The following is a 23,269-nucleotide window of genomic DNA, read 5'->3' as shown; positions in this document are numbered from 1 at the left end:
AAAAAGGACAATCAGGCCTCTTTGGAAGCCATTAACTATGTCATTTTTTGAAGTATTGAACCATTATTTGCAAATAATCACATTTAAATTCAAGACGATTCGCATCTAAGATTTTACGCGAATAATTTCAGGGGTAAACAAAGAAACCCTAAATGGGTGATAGTGAGCAGACCAGCATTCTTTCTGTCTTCTGGGAGGCCGGCCTTGACTAGGACCTCGAGATCTACGAGACTGAGAGACATGAGACCGATGGTGAGACCAGACATGATACCTGCCAAAATGACTAGGGCTAAGCAAATTATGAGATAAACCCAGAACATGGTCTCGCAGCAAGGCACGTCATCCGCACCCATTTTTGGTCTAGAAGAAACCCTCTTTCAGTTGGGAAAGATAGAAATAGAGATGAAGAAGAATAACCGACCCTAAAAAAAGACGGGATGGAAGAGACATATTTATGTGCTTCCTTGTGATTGATTTGTAGCAGTTGTTTGGGCTAACGTCAGTGGCTCTGAGAAGATGAGACAAGAGTAGAAATTTGAATTTTGGTTGAGGGAGAGGGTGACGTTGTAATCTGCCTCTATTTCACAGAGTCGTTGAGAGGGAAAAGTAACTGCTGATTTTTTTTTGGAGAGAGACGTTTGTCTATGTGTGTATTTGTGTTCTGAGCTGTGCTTCTACGGTTCTACCTACCTTGAAAGAAGTTGGACAGACCCCGCCAAATTTAAAAGAGGGTTTTACTTTGCCTCGGGTGAGGCCTTGCGATTTTTTCTACACTAAAACATTAATTTGAAGGGCACGATTGGGACTCTATTAGTTAAAGAGGGATTCTAGGGTGAAGGGAGCCCTTGCAGATATAGGAGGAAAGGGCGCCCCTCATTGGTTGCCACCTGCAACCATGGTTCCAAATTTTGGTTTCGGAACGCGTTTCGGTCCTCACCGAAACCGAAATTTCAGTCGAAATTTGACGACATCATTAAATATAATATTTTATCTTATACCAAATTTCGGCAATTTCGGCTGAAATTTCGGAAATATATTATATAATTTAAAAAATCCAGATTCTTAGTTGATTTTCCTGAAATTTCAGACAAACGTGAAATTGTGTAATGTTTCAAGTATGCCCGATTTCGGTTTCGGGGTTGACTGAAATCCGAAATTTCGGTCCAAATTTCAGATTTCGGTCCAAATTTAAAACCATGGTTGCAACTTGCAATTTCACAAAGGGCACTAAATGCTCGTCGACTTTTGCATATCATAAATGCACTTTATTAAGTATCAACCAATGGGGGTGCCCTTTCCTCCTATTTATGCAAGGGCGCCTTTCAGTATAGCATCCCTCAATAGTTAATTGACTTAATTCTATAAGTTTATAATCTCTTATGTCTTAATAATTTAATGAGGAAACTAACATTGTTCCAATGCCTAATACACAAATCTAGCAATTTAAGAGGCGAGTACTTCTTAGGTAATATTGTTCACAATACAGAGATGTGAACAACAATGCTATTCAAAATGCATATTGTATGCAAGTATATACTATAATATATAGGTACATTGGAAATACTCATCGGTCTCTTCAATGAAATTCGTTGGGGGTGATTGAAGTAGTCATGGACTTTAGGATGGTAGTGACAATGTCATCATAGCAAATGCATGTGGGACAACAATACCATACTCTCATTTGGCAGCGGTAATATAAGGTCATTAGGTTTTTTTTTTCTTGTTAGACAGACATGCATAAAACTGTGTGTACCAGAAACATGACCATAAACATAGGCAAGACAAGGGCAAAGTGCTTGATTTTTTTAGGAACCACGTGGTTAGGGGTATAAGAGGTGGACAAACATATATGGTAAATAACATCTCTAATAGCTTATGTAAAATGCGGCCACGAACAATATTAATTATTGATAAAGTAGTATAGGTATTATAAGTAGTACATGTAATACATACATACTATAATATTAATTATTGATAAAGTAGTATAGGTATTATAAGTAGTACATGTAATACATACATACTATAGCTTAGGCCCTGTCTCTTATTCTTTTTACCTAAGCTACATTAGGCCCTATATCTTAGTCCACCTAGTGAAGATGATGATAAGACATGCTAGATCTAGGATTATCTAGAACAGGCATCATAGTTTTACCAATTATATTAGAGTAATGATATATTTGTTATTTTATCGAAAGGATTTGAGTATGTCTTCTAATAAGTTTTAAAATATTGTATTTCAAGATCTTATCTGACTTTTGTCTTATTTGTATTTTGACATCGGTTTTTTATTTTAGACAAACACTTTAGTCCCACATTGGTTGTGCACAGGACTACTCTTTGACCATTAAGCTCTCTTTTCACGTCCCATTGCTAGTATATAACTTTTTATTGCATATGATTCGTATTATTTTTTTATATTTTTTATCGCTGGGCCCTCCATACCGCACCAATCATTAGTACATATAGGGTAGTGTCTATTATTTTTTGCCCATTATGCCCACCACGTGGGCCTCACCAGTATGTACCTCATTACTTTTCAGGACTCAATTGATTTTTGCCCATTAGGCCCTATATCTTAGTCCACCTAAAATATTAGTGAGTAGTGTACATGTGGGATCTGTTACTCTTTCGGCCTTTAGGCCTTCTCTAAATGCCTTATAACTACTAATTATACATGTGGGCCTCTTTAGTTTTTGGCTGATGGGCTTTGCTAGTAGATTATTGATTAGGATATATGTGGGTTACAGTGTCCTTTTGGTCATTAGGCCCTCTATGTAGGCCCCACTAGTAAAAAACTTATTACTTTATATGTGATTCATTGATTATTTTTACATTGCCTCTCCATCTTAGTCCCATTAATAGATCATGACTGGGATACATGTAAGGTTCATTATTTATTTATTTATTTATTTGCCATTAGGCCCTATTGATAGGTCCACTAATATATAACTAATTAGCATATATGTGGACCACATAAACCATAATATTACAATAAGAGGAAGTCTAAACGAAGGGAGCCCTTGCAAAAAAGAGGTGAAAGGGCTCCTCCATTGGCTGCACATCACCATCGTGTTTGACTTTTCAGCCGTTATTAATGCATGATGGTGATGTGTAGCCAATAGGAGAGTCCTTTCATCTCTTTTTTTGCAAGGGCTCCCTTCAGTTTAGTCTTCCTCTTATAATAATATATCTACAAGTGTTTATTTTTCCTTTCCAAGTAACAAGCATACATATCCACAAGTTAAGTGCTTATTTTTCCTTCTCAAATTTCAAGTAGCAAGCATACAAATAGGAGAAATACTTTTGAAGGAAAAAGTTCTCATTTACATACTGGGTAAACAAAATAGTTAAAACAGGTTTCTAAGAAAGTAATGAAAATAGAAAGGCTTTAGGAGGAAAGCCCTTCGGATGTGACAAGGGTTTAAGAGATGGCTTGATTCTCTCACGTAGTAGCTTAGTTATCATAGAATTAGTAGTTTAATTTTATGTGAAAAGACAGATTAATGAGGAATGATAGATACAAGGGAGCCCCTACATAAAGAGCCAAAAAAGGGCTCTTGATTGGATCCAGATCATCAAATGTAACTGATTTTACTTTTTCAACCTATTTTAAAATGTAACTGAAAATGACATGGATCCAATGAAGAGCCCTAGCTTCTGCGGCTCTTCACGCAAGGGAGCAAGACTTGTATCTATAATTGCTCAAGATTAATAATGAAAAAATATGCGATTGATGTCATCCATCCAAGACTCCATCTACTTACTTTTTGCATGGCTGACTTTGGTCCATGTAGATTTTAAACCACCTTAAATTTTTAACACTCATAAAAACACTATAATTAAGGTTTGATACCCGTAAAAAGTTAAAAACACTAAAATAGGGTGGATCATCTGAAAAGGGTGACATTTATCATCACCTATTTAAATATTATATAGAGTAACATTTCAGCACGGGCGACCACATTATAATGCAATGAGGCACGCCCACTCTATTACGTAGTAGGATAGATCTAGATGGGCCACTAGGTAGGTCTTGCAGCAATGGAAAATAATTATGCTAACTAAACAACCCTAATATCTAGTAATATATGTTTTTAGTCGTTGAATGCATGCACAATTAATGCATAATAAAATACCACATGCAACGACTTTTGATTGAAAGCATGCAATGGATTTTAGGCCATGTTCATTTTAGATTTTGACAGCTGTTTGTGAGTCCAAAACCTCATACTGTACAAATAAAGGATTAAAATTGGTTTTGCACTCACAATTGGTTTTTAAAATCTAAAACTGATCAGGAACGGAGCCAGGAATTTACACTTTGGGGGGGGGGGACTAATTTACACTCGCTTGCATTGGCCATTGTGAGGGGCCATGGCCATTAAACTATCCAAGCATGCGTGTGCACGCCATGTAGGCATGTACCATAAAAGAGATTTTGCTAGTCATTGGGGGCCATGGCCCTCCTCATGCTATATGTGCCTCCGTCCCTCTCTTTGATGCCACCAAAATTGTTCTTATTTGAATGTATGATTGCGTTAATTTAACCTTCTTTGCGAATGGGACATGAAAGCCTCTTTGGAAGCCATTAACTATATTGTTTCTAAAACGATTATATTATTATTTACAAAAATGATTTTTTTAACTATTTTAATATAAAATGAGTAGTTTAGTCATAAATTTTTTTATATTAAGTTAAGGCAATAAGACGATTGAAGGTTTGTTAATTTTGTAAATAATTGATATTGAAAGATGATGGTTGCACCAGTAAACAACTTCTCTTTAAATTATTTATGTATCTTACCGATGCTAACTTATCATTATTATACCAGGGTTCTATTATAATGGTTGAGTTAATTGTCGTTAAACTAAAACAAAGAAAAAAATAGAAAGTATAAAAGAATATTCCAATGTTTTGATAGTGAGGTATTAAAGATAGTTAGTGGATATACCCTACGTTCCAAAGCTGACTCATGTTCATTCCATTATATCATCTGAGAATGGAGGAAACTAATCTAAATAAAATCTTGCATCAGGCATTTCCCGGACGGTCTGTTGCATCTGATAACAGCCACACCTCGTGAATGAAGACAAAATCTGCTGAAAAGTGAGCCTCTGTGGCTATTGTCAGATGCAACAGACCAACTGCGAAATGCCTTTTGCGAGAGGAGCTATTGTTATTAAAGCAAGGGGACTTCACTTTCCCATTTATAGATTGTAGGTGAAATTACCAAAACAATCACTTGACTAAAGTTTCTCAATATAGAAATACCCTAGATTTTGGATAATCAATGGAAATCTCTCGTCATTTACCAGAAACGGCTGAAAAAAAAAATCCTACCTAATTTACCTTTTATTTAATCATGGGACTATTGTTTTAGTCGAGTAAGTTCTAGAACATAGCATCTCAACGATGGTAACCATTATATTAATGGTCCAAAATGTTTTGACGGTAGGTAGGTTGCCCAGTTGTTGGGAAGACATGGTCACACATTACCATTTTTGGCGAAAGAGTCCAAAAACTCAGATGTGGCACTTTGTGGTGATCATTTATGTTAATTCATGGGCTACCATTTTTCTGATACATTGGCCTTCGGTCCCTCCCTGATTGGATGATCTATTTTATGTATTGATCAGTGGCTTACAATCATCCACTAGATTATTTAAAAATGTTGTTAGGGGACGGGGTAAAATGGGTGTACATTTTTTTCAAGTAATTTTATCCAAATATTATGTGATTCTGGTAATTATCCAAAATTTAAGGGTTATTTTTTATAAACTCTATTAGAGAGGGGTTCAATTTTCCCCAAGTTATAACGATCTATCGATCTTTGGATTTTTATAGATCCGATTGTGAGCCCAAAACTGATTTATTGCACTCAAATTTAGGTTTAATTTTGCCTACAATAATCAGCTTTGACTCAAAATCCAAAACAAACAGAGCTTAGCCTTATTGTTTTCATGATTCTTGTGTAAAGCTTTTTGAAACAGTGAGGTAAGAAAAAAAATTGAAGGAATTGCAAAAAATATTCCTCGCTGTTTCTACGAATGGAAGAAATCCAACTTTTTTTTATGTGTGTGTGTGTGTGTTTCTTTGCACGGTATTGGAGTATAATAGGAGGAACTATAACGAATCCGGGGGGGGGGGGGGGGGGGGGAGGGGAGAAGAGAGGAGGGGGGCTCTATGTTTCTAGTTAGACTTAAGAAAGAAGGTACTATAGAAATAAACAGTGCATAATATTATTTAAAATAAAGTCTGCATAGTATTGTTTGTTTATTTCTATCTTGTTTATGGAGTATTCTACATCAATTAGGCCCGCTGGATTTTAAATAATAAATAATACTTGTAGTTTATTTACTCTTAACAATAATATTGACGAAAGATGTATGATTCATTGACGCTTGTTTATAGCCCCCTCTTCCTTTTTTGAGGGGAGCAGTCATATAAAAATCCTCATTTTGACCCGATTGAATGGACTACTGTCATCCATTTAGACAAAATGTAAATGATAATTCAATATTTTTATACATCTCCTAAGAATGTAAATGATAATTAATGGACATTGCGGCGTGACATTTTATCTACTAGTTTATATTATAAACAAAGCGGAGTCCCGCCTACTGTTTAGGGGTAAACAAATCTCTGTTTTAATATCTATTAGATGAGGACCGACCGTTTCCAGAAAAGAAAAAAAACACCCCCTTAAGTTTGAAAGTATCACAAGAAGAATAATTAATTTGCCTCGCTTCCCACATCTTTACATACAATAACCACTCTACTATACCCTTTAAAACTTTTTTAAATTACATTTTTTCTTCTTCCCCCTCTAACTCTATATTACATGTAAACAAAGACGTACAAATTTCTCTATTGCACTCTAGAGTGAGGTTCGTGTCTTCTTATCTTCTATTTTTTTTTATTTGTAATTTGCTTCTCTTAAAATGCTTCCAGGTAAGCAACTCTCTCTCTCTCTCTCTCTCTCTCAATAGGTCAATATGTTACACATGGATTTCAATCTTTCGTGCGTGCATGCATGCATCACCACTTGCCCATTTTAATTACTAATTTATTTACATATGAGCGATTAGGCAGAAAGTCAATGTATGTAGAACATCACGAGGGGACCCACATGATCTTGGTCCCATCTAGACATCTCAAACTATAAAATGGACTGACAAAATCGATGGTTTAGCTTTTCTTGGAAGAACCCTAAATGATGCTAGATGGATCAATGGTCTAGGATCATCCAGTCAAAGTTTTCATTTCATACTTTCGTGAAGGAAAAGAGAGAGGGGTTTTGTTCTTTATGCATCATATTCTTTGATAATGGTTATGCATTATATCTGTGCATGTAATTTTAATTAGTTTTATTATTTACAAGCATTATTATACACATAGATTAAACATAGATAAATTTTTAATTTAGTTGAAGAAAATGCATAGAGACACTAATAGTGGACTGTCATTCAATCTTTTTTTTTTAAAATTAATTGTTTACTTAGCTTACTGGGACATAATAAGACACTCCGATGGACGGTTTAAATTGAAATAGATCGTGATCTTGACGTGGAAAGTAAGATCCGAAGAACAATCTGACTCCGACCCAACCGATAAGGAATTTGAATGGATCGTCACTGTGACACAGGTGGATCCGACCGAAGTGATCCGTTGCAGTGTTGCACTGGCACTGGTGTGAAGACAAATCGTTATAAGTTGAAAATACAGGGGTATTAGAGTAAAGTAACACCAATTTCCCGCTCATCCGTGTTTAGAAGAGAGAGAGAGAGAGAGAGAGAGAGAGATTGAAGTTTGGGCTTTTGGGGAAGGAAATGCGAAAAGATGTCTTCAGATCCCGTGGACGATGTCGATCGTCTCTTCGACTGCTTCAAGTGTGGAGTCTCTACCCCTCGTAAGCTTTTCACTCATCTTCCCTCCCATTTAAAAACCTAATTTCTTTCTTCTTACATGAGAAAATGCACCGAAACCTAATTCTCCATGGACGCTGATATTTCTCTTATTCACAAAGATTTTATTGATTAATCTGAAATTGAAATTCTCCATTGCATATTCTTCTTTTAATGTTGGTTGTTCCATACGTGTTTGCAGATTCTTATAATTTAGAATCCAGCTGGGAGAAACTTTGGATGTTATTTGTAACTATTCAATTGATTTATCAATACTATGCTATATTTTTAATGTTGGTTGTTCCATACGTGTTTGCAGATTCTTATAATTTAGAATCCAGCTGGGAGAAAATTTGGATGTTATTTGTAACTATTCAATTGATTTATCCCTTAGTACTCACAACACTCCTCTATCAATACAAATACTCACATATATCCTAATCCAGAAAATCCCGCAAGTACTGGGTGGATCCCTGACCGTGATCAGTCTCAGTATCCGGAAAAGTTTATGTTACCGCATATAAGCTCGAGAGCTAGTAAGCAATATAGCACACCTTTAACATGGTCTATGCAATTTTGGAAAATAAGAACTAATGCTATTATCAAACTAAAAACTAGAGTTCAATGGTTATATATCACAGGATGTGTAAACTCAAATGTATTACTATCACAATATCAACGTACGAATCATGCTATTTTGGAGCAGACAAAATATGAACATATGCTCATTTGATAGACATGGTCGTCAACAAACACTGCATCCCACGGTCTAATATATGATACAAGTCGTCAGGGTCTATTATTTTACCTCCATTGACTTTAGAGGTCTAACGTGTTTTTATCCCATTGGCGGGCCCAAAACACGTACCATCCATCCAGAGCCAAACCACGTGCGGTTTTCACAAATACCGGTGTCGTGCAATTACGAATATACCCGGCAATGCATAGAAAATAATTTATAATTATTACTGCAAACCACTTTCAAAAAAAAAAAATTACGACAAACATATTTGAATAAATCATGCTAAAAGACAATGCAAGTTTTTATAATTTCAATATGAAATGCACATACAAGATTCGCTAAAGGTGCACTATATCATTTACTTGCCACGGCCTTATCCTTCCCTTTCCGCAACCGATCATGCTCAACCTAAAATGGATTCTCCGGCGATCAACATGGTTGTCGGTATCTTCTCTCGTTTCCTCTCTCTCTTTCTCTTTTTTTCTCTCTCTCTCTCTTCCTATCTCCGTCTCTCTTTCTTTCTCTTTCTCTCCCCCTCTCTTTCTCTTTCTCTATCTTTCTCTGTCTTTCTCTCTTCCTCTCTCTTTATCTGTTTTTTGGTTCTCCGTGTGTGTTTTTTTATATAAATCGGTAGCCTAAGACACCCACCAACCTAACTCACGGTGTGCTCATAATTCTGTTTAACGTTGGTTTCTTTACAGTGTTATCGTATTCCATCATAGACAAATTTCAAATTCTTGATGCCTAAACAGGTAGAAGCCTATTTCAGACATTCATCAGTCAGATCTTCTAGTACAGCCAGAGATGGCAGATACAAAGACACAACATATAGTGACTGACGAGGCACTGCCAGAGTATGAAGAGCTGGAGCAATCCATTGAGGAGGCTGATTATACATCAGGACAGGAGCACAATGCCATTGTTCTGCACTGGCCTAGTCGTCTGAGATCCATGAACTGATCAGGCCCCTGTCTCCATCTGAGGACACTTGGCTATCCTGTGGCCCTGCTCGCCACATCTGAAACACACGCCTGAGGTCCACTTGCACATTTCTATCCTATGCAATCCCCCACAACACTGCCCGAATGTCTGAACTGAGGCGTGACCCCACTCTGAACCTCCTGGCTTGGCTGAGGCCATTGTGAACCACACGAGTCTCTAGGGCTATATTTGTCATATTGAACTGTTCTGTCAATCCATGCTCTAACTACTATTGGCCCAAGTTCAGTTTCATTCATCTTGCAGATTTTTGGCATAGATATTTTGATAATATATGTGGGATGACATTATATATACTGTCTTTTTAACGATTCATTTGGTAGGAAATTTAAACGTATTCCAGTTGATGTACTGGAGTACCTGAAAGACTTTCTAAGCAGATTAAAAAAGAAGGGTGGGTTTGTGATAGTGCTTAATGCAACACCAAATTTCATAAATTACTGCATTCTTTTGATGTTTTTCTGGTAGTAGTTTCCTTGCATCTTTTTAAAAAAATATAATTCAGAAAGTTATTTCGTTATATTGCAGAGTCTGCTGTAGAAGAAAGAAAAACTCGTCGAGTAAAATTAAGGAAAGCGGCTATGTCAACAGGAGAGTCCTCCACTGTTGCTAATTTTTTGTCTCCGGCTTCAGCCAAACATTGGAAAAACAATTCAGCAAATGAGCAGCTTCACATGGAGAAAGTTACTACTCTCTCACTACTTTCTTGTCATGTTTAAGATTGATTTTTCTTGATATTAGTTTAGAAAATGATGCTATGTATTTTTTTGTTGCTTGCACTTAGTTTAATATCTAGTCTTCAAGAGCCTATTTACACCGCAAATTATCATTTCTACAAGGCAATCTGGAGTGGAATATGTAGAATTTCAAGACAGAAAGTGCTATGGTTGTTTCTTATTTCTTTGTTCATTACCTATTTATAAAATGCAAATCTGTAAGTGGACTTATTTTTCCAATAAGGTGTGTTAGAGTAGAACTAAAAACTTGTGAAATGCCTGTAGTTCTCCAGCCCAAGGTTAATTTTAAGATCCAACAAAATAAGAGTTCATTGCTTGATATTTGAATGATTGAGATATGCAACGAGGTACAAAAACCAGCAAATAGTCACTAACACGATCATTTGTTGAAGATAACAAGCTTAACATGTGTTGAGAGTTGGCCTAGGTCCAGCTTATGAAAGATTCTTGAAACCTACATGCTAGATATTTCAGATTTTTTATAAGCATGTCTTTCTTAAGTTAGACAACACACACCTAGACGTAAGTTTAAATGCAAGTTCAATCATATTCACCATTTGCATTTTATCAAAATCATGCATGCATTACATCAATATTGCATTCACTAACAGATGGCATTTATATACATTAAAGTGGCTATCCACCTAAGTTTAGATCTACATATTTTCTGCTGCAATATTAAGTTTAGTTGGTTCATTATATTTCTTATAACTGTAGTCAAATTTGAATTGTGTAAAAGTAATTCAAATTGCATCATCAAACCATTTTTAGCTAGTATTGTAGGATTCAAATCTGATAGTACAGATTAATTCGTGAAACAATTCAAATAAAGGAGAATGATGGTTTGCGCAGAATCGTTTCCATGAAACCCATTATTTGTTTTGTTTCTTTAGCTTCTTTGGGGATTGCAAGTCCCAAAGTAAAAAAATGTCTTAATTTAACATTCAAAGATTTGGGAGAGAGATTGAAGGGGTTTAGAGTTTTTCATAACTCTTATCTAGAGGAGAAAGAAACGACCTTAGATTCATGACCATTGATTGGATTTGAATATGGTTTTTCTGTTGCTATTCCATGTTGAAGGAGGAACAAACTCATCTCTATTATCTGGATTTGACATTGGGATTCATTATGATTGGTGTTTGATAGTAAGATGCTTTAGCCTTTGTGAATTTGTAACTTTTATATTTCCCTTTTTCGAAAATATTATCCCAGATGCGTGGAGGTCAAATGACGAACTTGATTGGTTGTTGACAGTTTTCATAGTTACTACTTAATCGATGAGTGTGTCTAAGAAATAGATGATTATTCAATTTCAATCTCTTAATTTGTGGTTTATATCTTTCTGTGAATTGTATGAAAAAAAACAGAAAAAGCTTTGTTATTTGCGATTTGAACACAAGTATCATTTATATTGGATTGCAATTTCCATAACATTGTTTTATAACAATTGATAGGGGTTTCATACTTGTTTATTTTTCATGATATATCATTTTTATTGGATTGCTATTTTCATAACATCATTTTATAACAATTGATAGGGGTTTCATGCTTCTTTATTTTACATGATATCTTAACTGAAAATAATTTGTTATTGGTTATTAACCTAAACATTGTTCTTTCAGCATGGCACATCAACAATTAAAACAATCAGACTTAAGAGTGGCAAGCAGATCTCTCCAGTTGTCTTTTATGGATCTCCACATGGTGTGCCAGTGAAAAGACCATCACATTTATTGCGACTATTACGTGAAATTCATGTTGATCGCTCAGAACAGAACGATCTGAATTTAAGGTATCTAGTTGAAAAATTGCGCCATCGGTAGAGATCTTTGACTTTGCATTTTGGAAATACATCCTATTTTATCTTTATATTCTGGGCATGGGTAATTCTGTTTTTATTATTTGCGTCAACCCATTTTGTTGTCTATGTAGGAATGAAGTGTGGGCTACTTTCCCTAAGCAAGATCAAGCAATGAGATTTGCTACTACACATTCACAAGTTCATGTTTTCAGTTATCAAGATCATTTGAATGGACAAAGAAGGTTCCTTGTCTCAACATATACGGAGTTCTGGCAAAGGTAACCCTTTGCTCGATTCGGTGTTTTCACATTTCTTACTGGTGCCTTCTATTGGTTTCCTTAATAGGTAATCATTTTGTAAATATGCATCTGCATTTCATACTGTGTTTATTGTGCTGATAATTATGGTTTCAGGTACAAAAATATGGATCCCAAATTCCGCCACCATTATGAAGTTATTCAAGAGGTGCTGATCTTTGTTTAGTCATCTCATCAGAGGAAAATATGTGCTTTAAATATAACAATTAATACGCCTCAGTTTAGCTGCTTGCCGTCTAATTTCTTTATCTCATTGTCTATCTTATCAGTTTGTTTTGTTCCCTATTCAGTTGTTTTTTTAAAATAAAAAAGTAGGAAGTATAAATCAAAGGAGCAATGCATAGGAAAGAAAGAAGAGAAGAAAGAAAGAAGAGAAGAAAGGGAGAAAGAGTAGAGAATAGGAGGAAAAAGGGAATAGGGAATTTGTATGGTGTGAAAAACTGAAACTCACGACACCTGCTATATTTATTGATATAATCTCAAACACCAAACAACTACAAGTATGCCTTAATGTTCCCAATCAAGGTAGAGCGTAAATATCTTCCATTCCCAACATGGACCAAATTAGGCAAAATTCATTTCGTTCAAGAGCTTTTATAAAAATGCCTTCCAACTGATCTTTAGACCTCACATGTGGAGTAGATATTTTCTTGCTAGTAATGTTTTCCCAAAAGAAGTGACAATCCACTTCAGTGTACTTTGTCTGCTCATGAAAAAGCCGATTACCTACTTGGCTATTAAAACATCTTTATCGGCTTGTTTTTTCCAAACATGTTATAGTTATTAAAAAAAGCAAGAAGTCGAAAAGGCAGTAGAAACAAAGGCAGAGTAGGCTAAGACAACCTTGCTTAACAAATGCGCATCTCATGCCAAACTTTAAACTCTCTGCATGAGACACCAAAAATTTCCAAGCCATACAACATTTCCTTTTCGTTGAGATGTGAGAAAGCACTAACTCACGTGTAGTGTGGTCCATCTTATGATGCTCAAGCTTTGGACTACGATTTGCAACTACTCATTGCTTCTTGCTTCTCAAAGTAGCAAGATTCCCTCTAAAAAAAGTTCAATACCCAGTAGTTGAGCCTCTAGAAGGGGATCCTACCCTTACCATTCAAAAAAAGAAAAACAAAAGAGAAAAAAAAGAAGGGGATCCTACCCACTCAACACTAGGGAAACTTTCAACCCTCAAGTGGTTACTCTGCTTAAGGACAATTCCCGACATGGTGTACCCTTTAGATATCCCAGGATGCCTCGGACTATACTCCAATAAGAAGGGGCTAACTTCCTTTTACCATATCTAGAATAAAAACGGCTTAGATGTTGCTTGCCTAGTTCCCATGCTTCATAATGTAAAGTGGAAATAAACTCATGATTAGGAACTGCGAACTTTAAAGTTTAAACTACGAAGGGACGGGTGAACGAGTCGATAATGCCATAGCTAAGGAGAGAACTCTGAATTAAGATCAACACTTTCATGACTATGATCCAAATTGTAGATTCCACTATACTCAACCCCACCACTAATTGTCCCCTTTGTCTTTAGTTCCTTAAATACACAAGACAAAGGGGAAAAAGGTAACTAGACAGTGGAAAGAATTGGTTAGTTTACTCACAGATAATAGATTAAAGGAAAATTTTAGAACACGAAAAACAAATCATAGAAAGAGACTTGGTCAAACACATTGTTCCTTGAACAATCAAATGAGCTAATGAACGTATTCAGTATTCACTCAATGCCGTGTACTGCGAACTGGTGGGTTTGAATTGGTTTGTAATACGATTCGCGACAATTCACCAAAACTAGCGAATTACGAACCCGCATGAAAGATACACGGTTCCTTCCTGAATTTTGATGGGCTTCAGAAATCAATAACTAATCTATTGTGACTGCATTGTTTTTGTTTCTAATGTGAGTTTCAATATACATATCATGATAAAAATATAACACAATTTACTCAAAACTATAAGTGGCTTACTGCAATCTAAATTGATACATTGTGAATCATGATTCTGCACATAAACAATATGATAGCTGCTGTGAATCATATGAAGTAATTGACAGATAATGTCTGATTTTGAATATTTCCAAGATTACTTTGGTATTTATCTTCTCCTAAGTTTACTGAATGCTGATTTTGCCTGCCATTATTTTTATGATTTAAACTTTGAAGATGTATTTCTATCCTCTTAGTTATCAGTGTACTGAAGCTACACTTGTTGAAACTTTTTGTTGCTTGTGTTTTGATCTTTAAGATGGGTTATACATTTGTGTATTGTTTTTCTGTCTTGGAGATGCTCTCTTTTTCCGAGATTCATATATTCAGTAAGTTATTGTTCCTGGTGGACCTTCGATCATTTTGATAAATTTTTGTTGTCTTCAAATTTTGACTATATTTGTTTCAGGGTTTTCCTTGCCACTTATATTTTGATTTGGAGTTCAGTAAGAGAGTCAATGCAGAAAAAAATGGAGATGAAATGGTCGATCTCTTAATATCATTAATTTTTTATGCCATATTGGACAAATACTCTATCCAAGGAGACCAAGAGTGGATAATAGAGCTTGATTCATCTACTGAAGGTATGATCTTTTTACTAGGTATATTGATATCCTGCCTTTATATGTACCTTTGTCAGCAGTGATTTTATAATTAAGTCTTCATATGACTTAGTACACTATTGAGTAATAAGCAGCTGTTTATAATATCTTCTGTCATTGACAAGCTCTGCTGCATGGATTTGGATTTGCGTGTTGGGATCCGACAAGGATTCGAAGTGTCGGATTTTGTAAATCTAAAAAAGTAGGATTCGTTGATTCGGTAATTTTTATTAAATAAAATAAACTATTTTAAAATTTAATATATATTTAGATTTATATGTAGCGGAGATGCGAATGCTGTGTAGCGGAGATGTGAATGCTTAGATGGATGTGTGGCCACACAAGGATAAATAGAATTAAAAATGAAGACATTCGTAAAAAGGTAGGGGTGGCACCAATTGAGGATAAGATGAGACAGCACCACTTAAGATGGTTTGGACATATCCAATGTAGGCCTTTGGATGCTCCGGTGAGAAGAGGCGGCTCGTGCCAAATTGATGGAGTAAAAAGAGGTAGGGGCAGACCGAAAACAACTTGGGTAGAAACAGTGAGGAAAGACTTGACATCTAGGAGCATAACAGAGAACATGACCTTGGATAGGATAGAATGGAAGAAAATGATCCACGTAGAAGAACACAACTAGAGCCAGGATTAGAGCCGGATAGATTCCTTTCACATTCTTCATGAAACTTTTCTAAAGGATTCATTTAGCCGACCCCAACTAGTTTGGGACAAAGGCTTTGTTGAGTTGAGTTGAGTATATATATATATTCATGAAAGATTTGAGGGCGTAGAGTCGAGGCGTTAAGGTTTTATTAAGAGTCGAAGAAGATGGGGGTTTATGCTTGTGGGTGTAGGGTCGAGGTGCTAGGGTTTTTTATTGAGAGAAGACGAGCTGTGTTTTTATTTAAAAAAGTTTTATTATAAAAAACCACTCTACGACTGTGTCTCCGTGGCAGTGCTGTAGGAGTTCCCATAGCCACACACATGAACCCCACCCATTCTCAAAAGATGTATCCAATAGTCCATATGCATATGGGGCTATGCTTGGTAGAACTGTCAATGCCGACACCACTTGAACTCACATCACCAATGCTCATACTCTCCAAGGTGTCCGTCAAACTACTAACCCATTAATGAGAATGAACATACAGGGAGTTGTCTTCATTGTTGGGCTGATACCTCTGACGTCATTGGAATATATGCCCTAACCATTTCCCTGGCTGTGGTTGAGATCATGCACCATGATCACCGTCTTGTATGGCGTGATCAAAGCCTTTCTCTACTGTGAATGGTTTAAGGGACCTATAGCTCTCAATAACAAAACTATCCCCACAATCATCTCCATCTCCCACATTGCCCCTCACTAGGAGAGGCTCCATCATACCCCTCCATTAGAAGGTCTAGTGTTAGTGTTTTCATCCTAATCATTATCTGATGGTGAGCTCAATGTTTTGAAAATCGGAATCAAATCGTAAATCGTAAGAGGGGCCGAATTGCATCTGTAAAACTACCAATTACTCCAAAAGCTTAATCTGTTGGAGATGCGGTTATTTAATCTTTTATACTTTGACACTCCTCTTTAACACTCCCCCTCACGTGTGGCCCCTCTTTTTTAGGCTTGGCCTACACGTGGCACATGTGACCCCTCTTATTTTTTTTTGGCTTGCCCATTTTTTTTGAATGGTGATTTTTGGGTGGGCCATTACATTTGATTTTTAATATCAAGGAGGTTTGAACCCAGACAATTACTCTGATACCATGTAAAACTACCAATTACTCCAAAAGCTTAAGCTGTTGGAGATGGCGTTATTTAATCTTTTATATCTCAGATCATAAATCGTATGATTCATACATATATATACAGATAGATATAGATATCAAAAAATATAAAAAAATTGTAAATAAATTACAGAATAATAAAATAGCAAATTATTCTTTTTTCATACAAATCTATTAATTTCAATAGAAACTACCATAATTAGTTATCCACTATCATAGTACTAATTATTTGCTAACAAACTCATCACACACTAATTATCTATTTCCCATTCATCCCCATGCACATTGGGTAATAATCTTAAAACTAATAAAAGATACAAAATCATATCAATGCTCAAAGTCTCAAAGATCAAATAACAATATCAATTATAAAAAAAACAACAAATATCAATTATAAAAAAACTGGAAAGTCATTGATGTTGCCCTCATTATAGTTGTTTGCTCCCATACCCTCTGCGATTGAAGTGTGAAAGGATCTAAGAGGGGAGGGAGGGAGGGAATCTTCTCCTTTAATCAAATAGTTCATTAAGATGGGAAACTACATCGATGTCCTTATAATTTAATATCTTCACATCTCTCACGCTGGGGAATATATTTTTTTCATTCCCAGTTTGGAAGTAAGGCTGATGTTGTATTCTCATGAGTGTTTTAGCAAATACGTCTGCTAATTGATCCACTGACTAGATTGAAGGTGTAGAGATAATGTCAGCCTCTACTTTGTTCCATACAAAGTGACAGTCCACCTCTATATGGTTGGTTCTCTAAGGAAACTCTGAGTTAGATGCTATATGGATAGGAACTTGATTGTCACAGAATATGCACATAAAATAAAGCAAGACAACACCCAAATCATAAATGTAGAAAATAAAGGTTATTTATTGTTAAAGTATAAAAGATAAATAACGCCTTTCTCCAACAGCTTAAGCTTTTGGAGACATTGGAAAGTTTCCACATGGTATCAGAGCCAAAGGTCTCGAGTTCAAACCTCCCGGATAAGCAAAAATCCACATGCAATGATCGGCCCAAAGTGGGACCACATGTGCCACGTGTTTGCCAAGTGGGCCATACGTGCGGGGGAGTGTTAAAGTATAAAAGATAAATAACGCCTTTCTCCAATAGCTTAAGCTTTTGGAGAAGTTGGTAAGTTAACATTTATTGTATGGGAATGAGATTGTATTTGGTGGGTATTTATGTCTTTTATATGTCATGTAGGGTTTTATCATTAATTTACAAGAATAGACCATAGTGGAAATTATTCTATTCACTCCATCTCCTCTCTCCTTCTACAACTCTAACTTGACATTAGAGCAAGAGTTTTTTTTCCCAAGAGAATCTACATCCTTTACCGCCTCGGACACATTGGTGATGTCATCAGGCTGTATGACTGATGTGATGTCAATGCTCCTACGACCATGGAGTAGGCCTGAAACCTACATGGCTTGGATGCACATATCATTTCTATTATGATGGTGATTTTTCAGAAATTTTTGGAAGGTATTTGATATTTTTCTAATTTTTCGAGAAGAAAATTCAGAAATTCCTTTTTTGGATTGATGAGAGTTTTCTCTCAACTCGAGACTTGTTTTGAAGGGGATTGCTTCATTTTGGGCTGTTTTTTGGATAAGAACACAATGGTAGTGTCTTTTTTCCAATTTGAGCACTTTTGGGTCAGTTCTTCCAACTTTTTTGTGTCTGTATCTAGAAATCCTGTTTTTTTAGGTTGATGGGAGTTTTCTTTTAGCTCATGACATATTTTGAAGGAGGATTACTTCATTTCGGCTCGTTTTTTCATAGGAACATGATGACGGTGTCCTTTTTTGGGTTCAGAGCTCATGTGAGGGAGTTCCATCGACTTTTGTGGTTGTATTACTTGGCCATTCTACATGTTGGTGTTGTTTCTTCTGGAATGTGTGTATTTTTCACACTACTTACATTTAGGGCTTGAGAATCCCCCATTTTGTTAGTTTGAGGTATCTCATATGAAAAATGGCCTCTTCGGACAGATCTGAAGTTCAAAACACCTTGGGAAATAGTATTATTTATGGAAAGATAGGGAGCTACGTATTTACATGTAAAGTTATTTAAGTAAATGTAAACTTAAGATTTACATGTAAATTAGAGAGTACCCTTCATTTGGCTTCAGTAAAATACGTCTCACGTCCCAATTTTAAAAGAATAAAAGGTAAACTTTCCAGTTCTAGAAAAATATTCTCATATTTTGGTCTCCCAAAAATTTTCATCTAGTTAGGCGTTGGCCAACACAGACATTGCAGCCGACATAGATTTTCGTTTAAGTACATGTTGGATCTTTACAAAACAAGTTTGTTTAATGTCGTTTTGGAGTTATCATTCGTGGGTTTGTTTTGACTAGGTTTTCATCTAGGATCACCTAGAAAACCCCCTAGATACCTGTTGTTGACATGAGTAATCTTAACCTGTATGAATAAATTCATCTGATTAAGTAGCCTCAAGTTTCTTTGCCCCGTTAGGAGTTAAAGATTCTTATTAGCTCTCCTTCAAGGTGCATTTTTTCGGTGCTTTGGTAATCAAGGGGGATTCAATTAATGTGGTTTTATGGGTCAAGGTTCTGTGTTTCCATGGAGGTTACCAACAGAATTGAAGAGGTCTTGACACACACACACACACACACACACACACACATATATTCATATGGAAATGAATGTGGAAGTGGACAAATCACTAAAGAGGGCGTGTTGAACCCAGGCGTCATTAGACAATTAGTATGTACTTGTTCTGCTTGGTTGGTGGTGGGTATAAAATATTTGACCTTCTGGAGTTCTTGTTGTTCCATAGTTTTTCATCTTACTGCTAAACTATTTGTTGATAAGTGAAAGCACATAAATCTTGCTGATGATACCAAGTCTTTCAAATGTCTTAAGAAAATACATGAGGCTTAGGCCTTTGATATCAATACTATTTCTCTTTTAAAGGAGAACCCCAATTCCCAAGGTATGCCTCTTAGTTGGTGGTCTTCCCACCTCTAGAAAGCCAAATGAAAGAGTGGCTTCATGTGTCCCCGCCCGATAATTCCACTGTCTTAAAGAATCCTGTGGAAATAAATCTTTCTTTCTCATGATCTTGGTAGACCTTTTACTTTTGTTTGTCCATGATCGTCCAGGTGAAATAATTGACTTGTTTATTTTACTCAATGTGCGAGTTCTCTTGTTAGACTATGCACCTATCACTCATGAAATCTGATCCATTTCATCGGTCCATTTTGTGGCTACACAACTGGAATTGTCTTACGTGTTGTTGAAATTCTGGCACATATTTTGCTTTGGAAGCTTAGCTCCATTTATGCTTCTTGGCAGAAAAATTTTCACGTCATTTGATCATTCGCATACCGGAGACCGCTTTCAAGGACAATTTACATGTTGGTGCCTTTGTTGCTGAGGTATGTGATTTTGAAGTATCATACTATTAACTCATTTTTTTATGCCTAACATTAAAGTTTTAAATTTATTTTTTTACTTTTTGTCTTTGGTGCCTAAGAATAACATTTTAAATGTAATTCTCTTTTATTGAACTGATTATAAAGGATAATTCCCAGTATCTATATCATTTGTATTGTTATCAATTATTACCAATTTATTATTGATGCTCGGCTTCAATGCTTCAATTGTTCAACTAGAAAGATATTGATGCTAATCTGTGTAAGTTGCAATTCTTCACATTATTAACTTATTCTTATACTGTTTCAGACTAATCATCTTATTGATTTAAGTGGTAAATAACCTTAAGTGGCCTATAAAATTTAAGTGGTCCTATGATTTGGAAAACATGTCAAATAGAAGTGGAAAAGTATACCTCCCAAAACCAAGCTGGTGATACTCTTCTGCTCAAATCAAAGAAAGTTTCAAGCAATCACGGAGCTGCTAAGGCTATGAAACAATAAAACTATTTTATGTCCAATTTCCGTGCACATAAAATTAACTTGTGATTCTCATAATTTGTCAAATTTCTAAATTATTGTATTTTTTCAAATGTGTGCATGTATACCTTTTTGTAGGAAATACTGCTATTAATGCAAGGGCGTCTTACCAAAAATGTTTCTACGAAATCGATAGAGTTCAAAACATGTCATTGTTCCGGCGGACCAGGGCTCGACGATCATGTTGACCTCGTTTTAGGAGTTCTTATGGAAGGGTGGATGGGTAAATACATGGGACAGTGGGAAGAGGAGCGTAGGCCAAAGAACAAAAAAGTGTAGTGCGCTAGGGATCTATAATCCGGTGGTTAGGGGGAATAGGGCCTTATTAGGCATGTATATGGAGGTTTGGGGAGGAAGTTGGACGATAAAGAGAAGGCCATTATTAGAAGGCACATGTTTTCTATAGATGAGTGGGAAGCTCTGTAATGTCTAGGATAATGGGGTGTGAGGTGTGGAGGACACCATGTATGATCAAGCAGGGATTTAACTATGGTTTTAAATTTCCACCGAAACCGACGTAAAACGATCGAAATGTTTCCATTCCATCCTCACTGAAATGATATCAGAACCGAAATGCTCACCGAAATCAATATTGTAAGTGAATTAGTGGTATGCTATATCAGTGTGTGTTACATAATTATATTTATATTTTTGGTGCATTATTTCGGGTTTTGGGTATGCCCGATCTGGCTTTTAATCATATCATGTAATAGGATGGGACACCTGGTCCCATCTGCTATTTTAATATCAATAAAATACGTCCTCTTTCAAAAAAGAAGAAGAAAAGAAATATATATGTTAGAATAAGCTTGTGTAGCCTAAGGGCATTATAGTCTTTTCATAATAAATATATATGTGTGTGTTAGGGCAAGGAGGCTAACACACAATATTTCATTCTCAAATCTCTCTGTTAACATGGTATCAAAGCCCTAGGGTTTCTCGATGCCCTAGGGACCTCCATTGAAGACCTCTTGTCTTCCTCGATTGAAGCTCATGCCCATGCCCATGTCCTAATTTCTTCTTCCATTGAAGCCCATGCCCATGCCCATGCCCATGCCCTAACTTCTTCTTCTTTTTTCTCTTTCTTCCTCCATCTTCACTGGTTACCCCCCCTGCGCGCCCCCTGGGAAACCCAACTTTCCATCTTTGCCCCCTGTGCGCCCCTGGAAAATCTAATTTTCCCTGTTTTGCCCCCCCTGGAAAACCCTACTCTTCCCTGTTTGCCTCCCCTGCGCGTTCTCCCTTCTTCTTTTGTAACATCTTTCCCCATCTTCTTTGACCTATAAGGATAGTGTTCTTCTCTTCTAGCCGTCGGGTGTTCATGCCCTAAATCTTCCCTTTACATTTCTCACCTTTTTGGTCGCGGCTCCGCTTTGTTACATTTTTCTTTGCTTCCTACTTGATGACTTAAGCTTTGTCTCTATATTTTGTTGTAGTTCCACAAGTATGAGGCTTCGTGCTTGTTTTTTCGGGGTACTTCCGGCGGATGTTTGTGGTTTTTCCTTCTGTTTGTTTATTTTTCGTGGTGATTTGCTTGCCTATATTTGGTTGCCCTTTTCTGTGAGTGTCGTGATTGTTGTGGTGTGTCTTGTCTGGTCTGCTTCACCCACATCCCATTTGAGTTTTTGTGTTTATTATGGCTTGTCATCAGCTTCTTCCTCCGGTTCATTTCCGGTGTCGGTGACCTCTATGACATCCATTAAATTGGATGGTGCTAATTACCTTGCCTGGAGTCGTTCTGTTCACCTCTATTTGCGAGGTCAGGGCAAGTTACGTTTCATCACGACGGATCCTCCGGATCTGAAAGATGCTGGGTATGATAAGTGGAGTCAGGAGGATGCCCAGCTTCAGTCTCTTCTCTGTCAGAGTATAGAACCAAAGATTGCGAGTCACATGCTATTTCTGGATACATCACGGGCAGTCTGGTTGCGTGCTGAGACACTCTATTCCGGCAGCAACAATCTCATGCGGATTACTGATGTTTACAGTGACTTCTTTCGTATCTCGCGTGGAGATAAGACTGTCGCTGAGTACTATTCGGATTTTGTTGGTCTTTGTGAGCAGATTGATATTTATCATCCCCCATCCACCGACCTTAAGGTCTTGGCTCAACATAAGAATGAGCTCCGTACTACTCGGTTTTTGGATGGCTTAGGGCCTGAGTTTGTCCCTCTTCGGCAACAAATCCTTGGGTTAGGCACGCTCCCATCTTTGGATGAGATCTTTTATCGCGTTCAACGCTCTCTACGTCTCGATCCGGCTATCTCTGTTGCTGGTGACCAGTCCGCCTTTGCTGCCTAGTTTGGTTCCTTTCGGGGCACTCGTGCTAGGGGTCTTGGTCGCAGTCGTCGCGGACAGGGCCGTGGCTTTGGCCGAGATTCAGGGGGAGGCCGTACTTATGGGGGTCGTGGCTCACGTTATTGCAGTCATTGTGACAT

The 23,269-nt window shown here is 36.7% G+C and overlaps 2 protein-coding genes across 8 annotated transcripts in view; one reads left to right on the top strand and one right to left on the bottom strand.

The window, feature by feature from the left end:
* Window positions 1-786, bottom strand: part of LOC143887206 (CBS domain protein with a domain protein (DUF21)) — a 34,321-nt gene extending 33,535 nt beyond the window's left edge. The window contains exons 1-2 of one of the 4 annotated variants that reach the window (XM_077391313.1): window positions 422-681; window positions 173-271 (exon numbers count right to left, since the gene is read on the bottom strand). In XM_077391313.1, the coding sequence (XP_077247428.1) occupies window positions 173-266 (94 nt within the window). In that variant the 5' untranslated portion in view covers window positions 267-271; window positions 422-681. The other 3 variants (XM_077391315.1, XM_077391312.1, XM_077391314.1) reach the window with 3 other exon arrangements.
* A 6,988-nt stretch (window positions 787-7,774) lies between these two features.
* LOC143887203 (DNA primase) overlaps window positions 7,775-23,269 on the top strand; it is a 49,467-nt gene continuing 33,972 nt past the window's right edge. For all 4 annotated transcript variants that reach the window (XM_077391305.1, XM_077391304.1, XM_077391308.1 and 1 more), the window contains exons 1-7: window positions 7,775-7,910; window positions 10,175-10,329; window positions 12,006-12,175; window positions 12,316-12,462; window positions 12,598-12,649; window positions 14,905-15,079; window positions 20,212-20,294. In XM_077391305.1, coding sequence (XP_077247420.1) covers window positions 7,841-7,910; window positions 10,175-10,329; window positions 12,006-12,175; window positions 12,316-12,462; window positions 12,598-12,649; window positions 14,905-15,079; window positions 20,212-20,294 — 852 coding nt within the window. In that variant the 5' untranslated portion in view covers window positions 7,775-7,840. The remainder of the gene's footprint in view (window positions 7,911-10,174; window positions 10,330-12,005; window positions 12,176-12,315; window positions 12,463-12,597; window positions 12,650-14,904; window positions 15,080-20,211; window positions 20,295-23,269) is intronic.

Source organism: Tasmannia lanceolata, unplaced genomic scaffold, assembly GCF_043159265.1.
Source record: "Tasmannia lanceolata isolate RefF3 unplaced genomic scaffold, GAP_Taslan_0.1 ptg000012l, whole genome shotgun sequence".
Lineage (NCBI taxonomy): Eukaryota > Viridiplantae > Streptophyta > Magnoliopsida > Canellales > Winteraceae > Tasmannia > Tasmannia lanceolata.
Note: the sequence above shows the minus strand (reverse complement) of the source record. Positions and strands in the feature narration are given on the sequence as shown.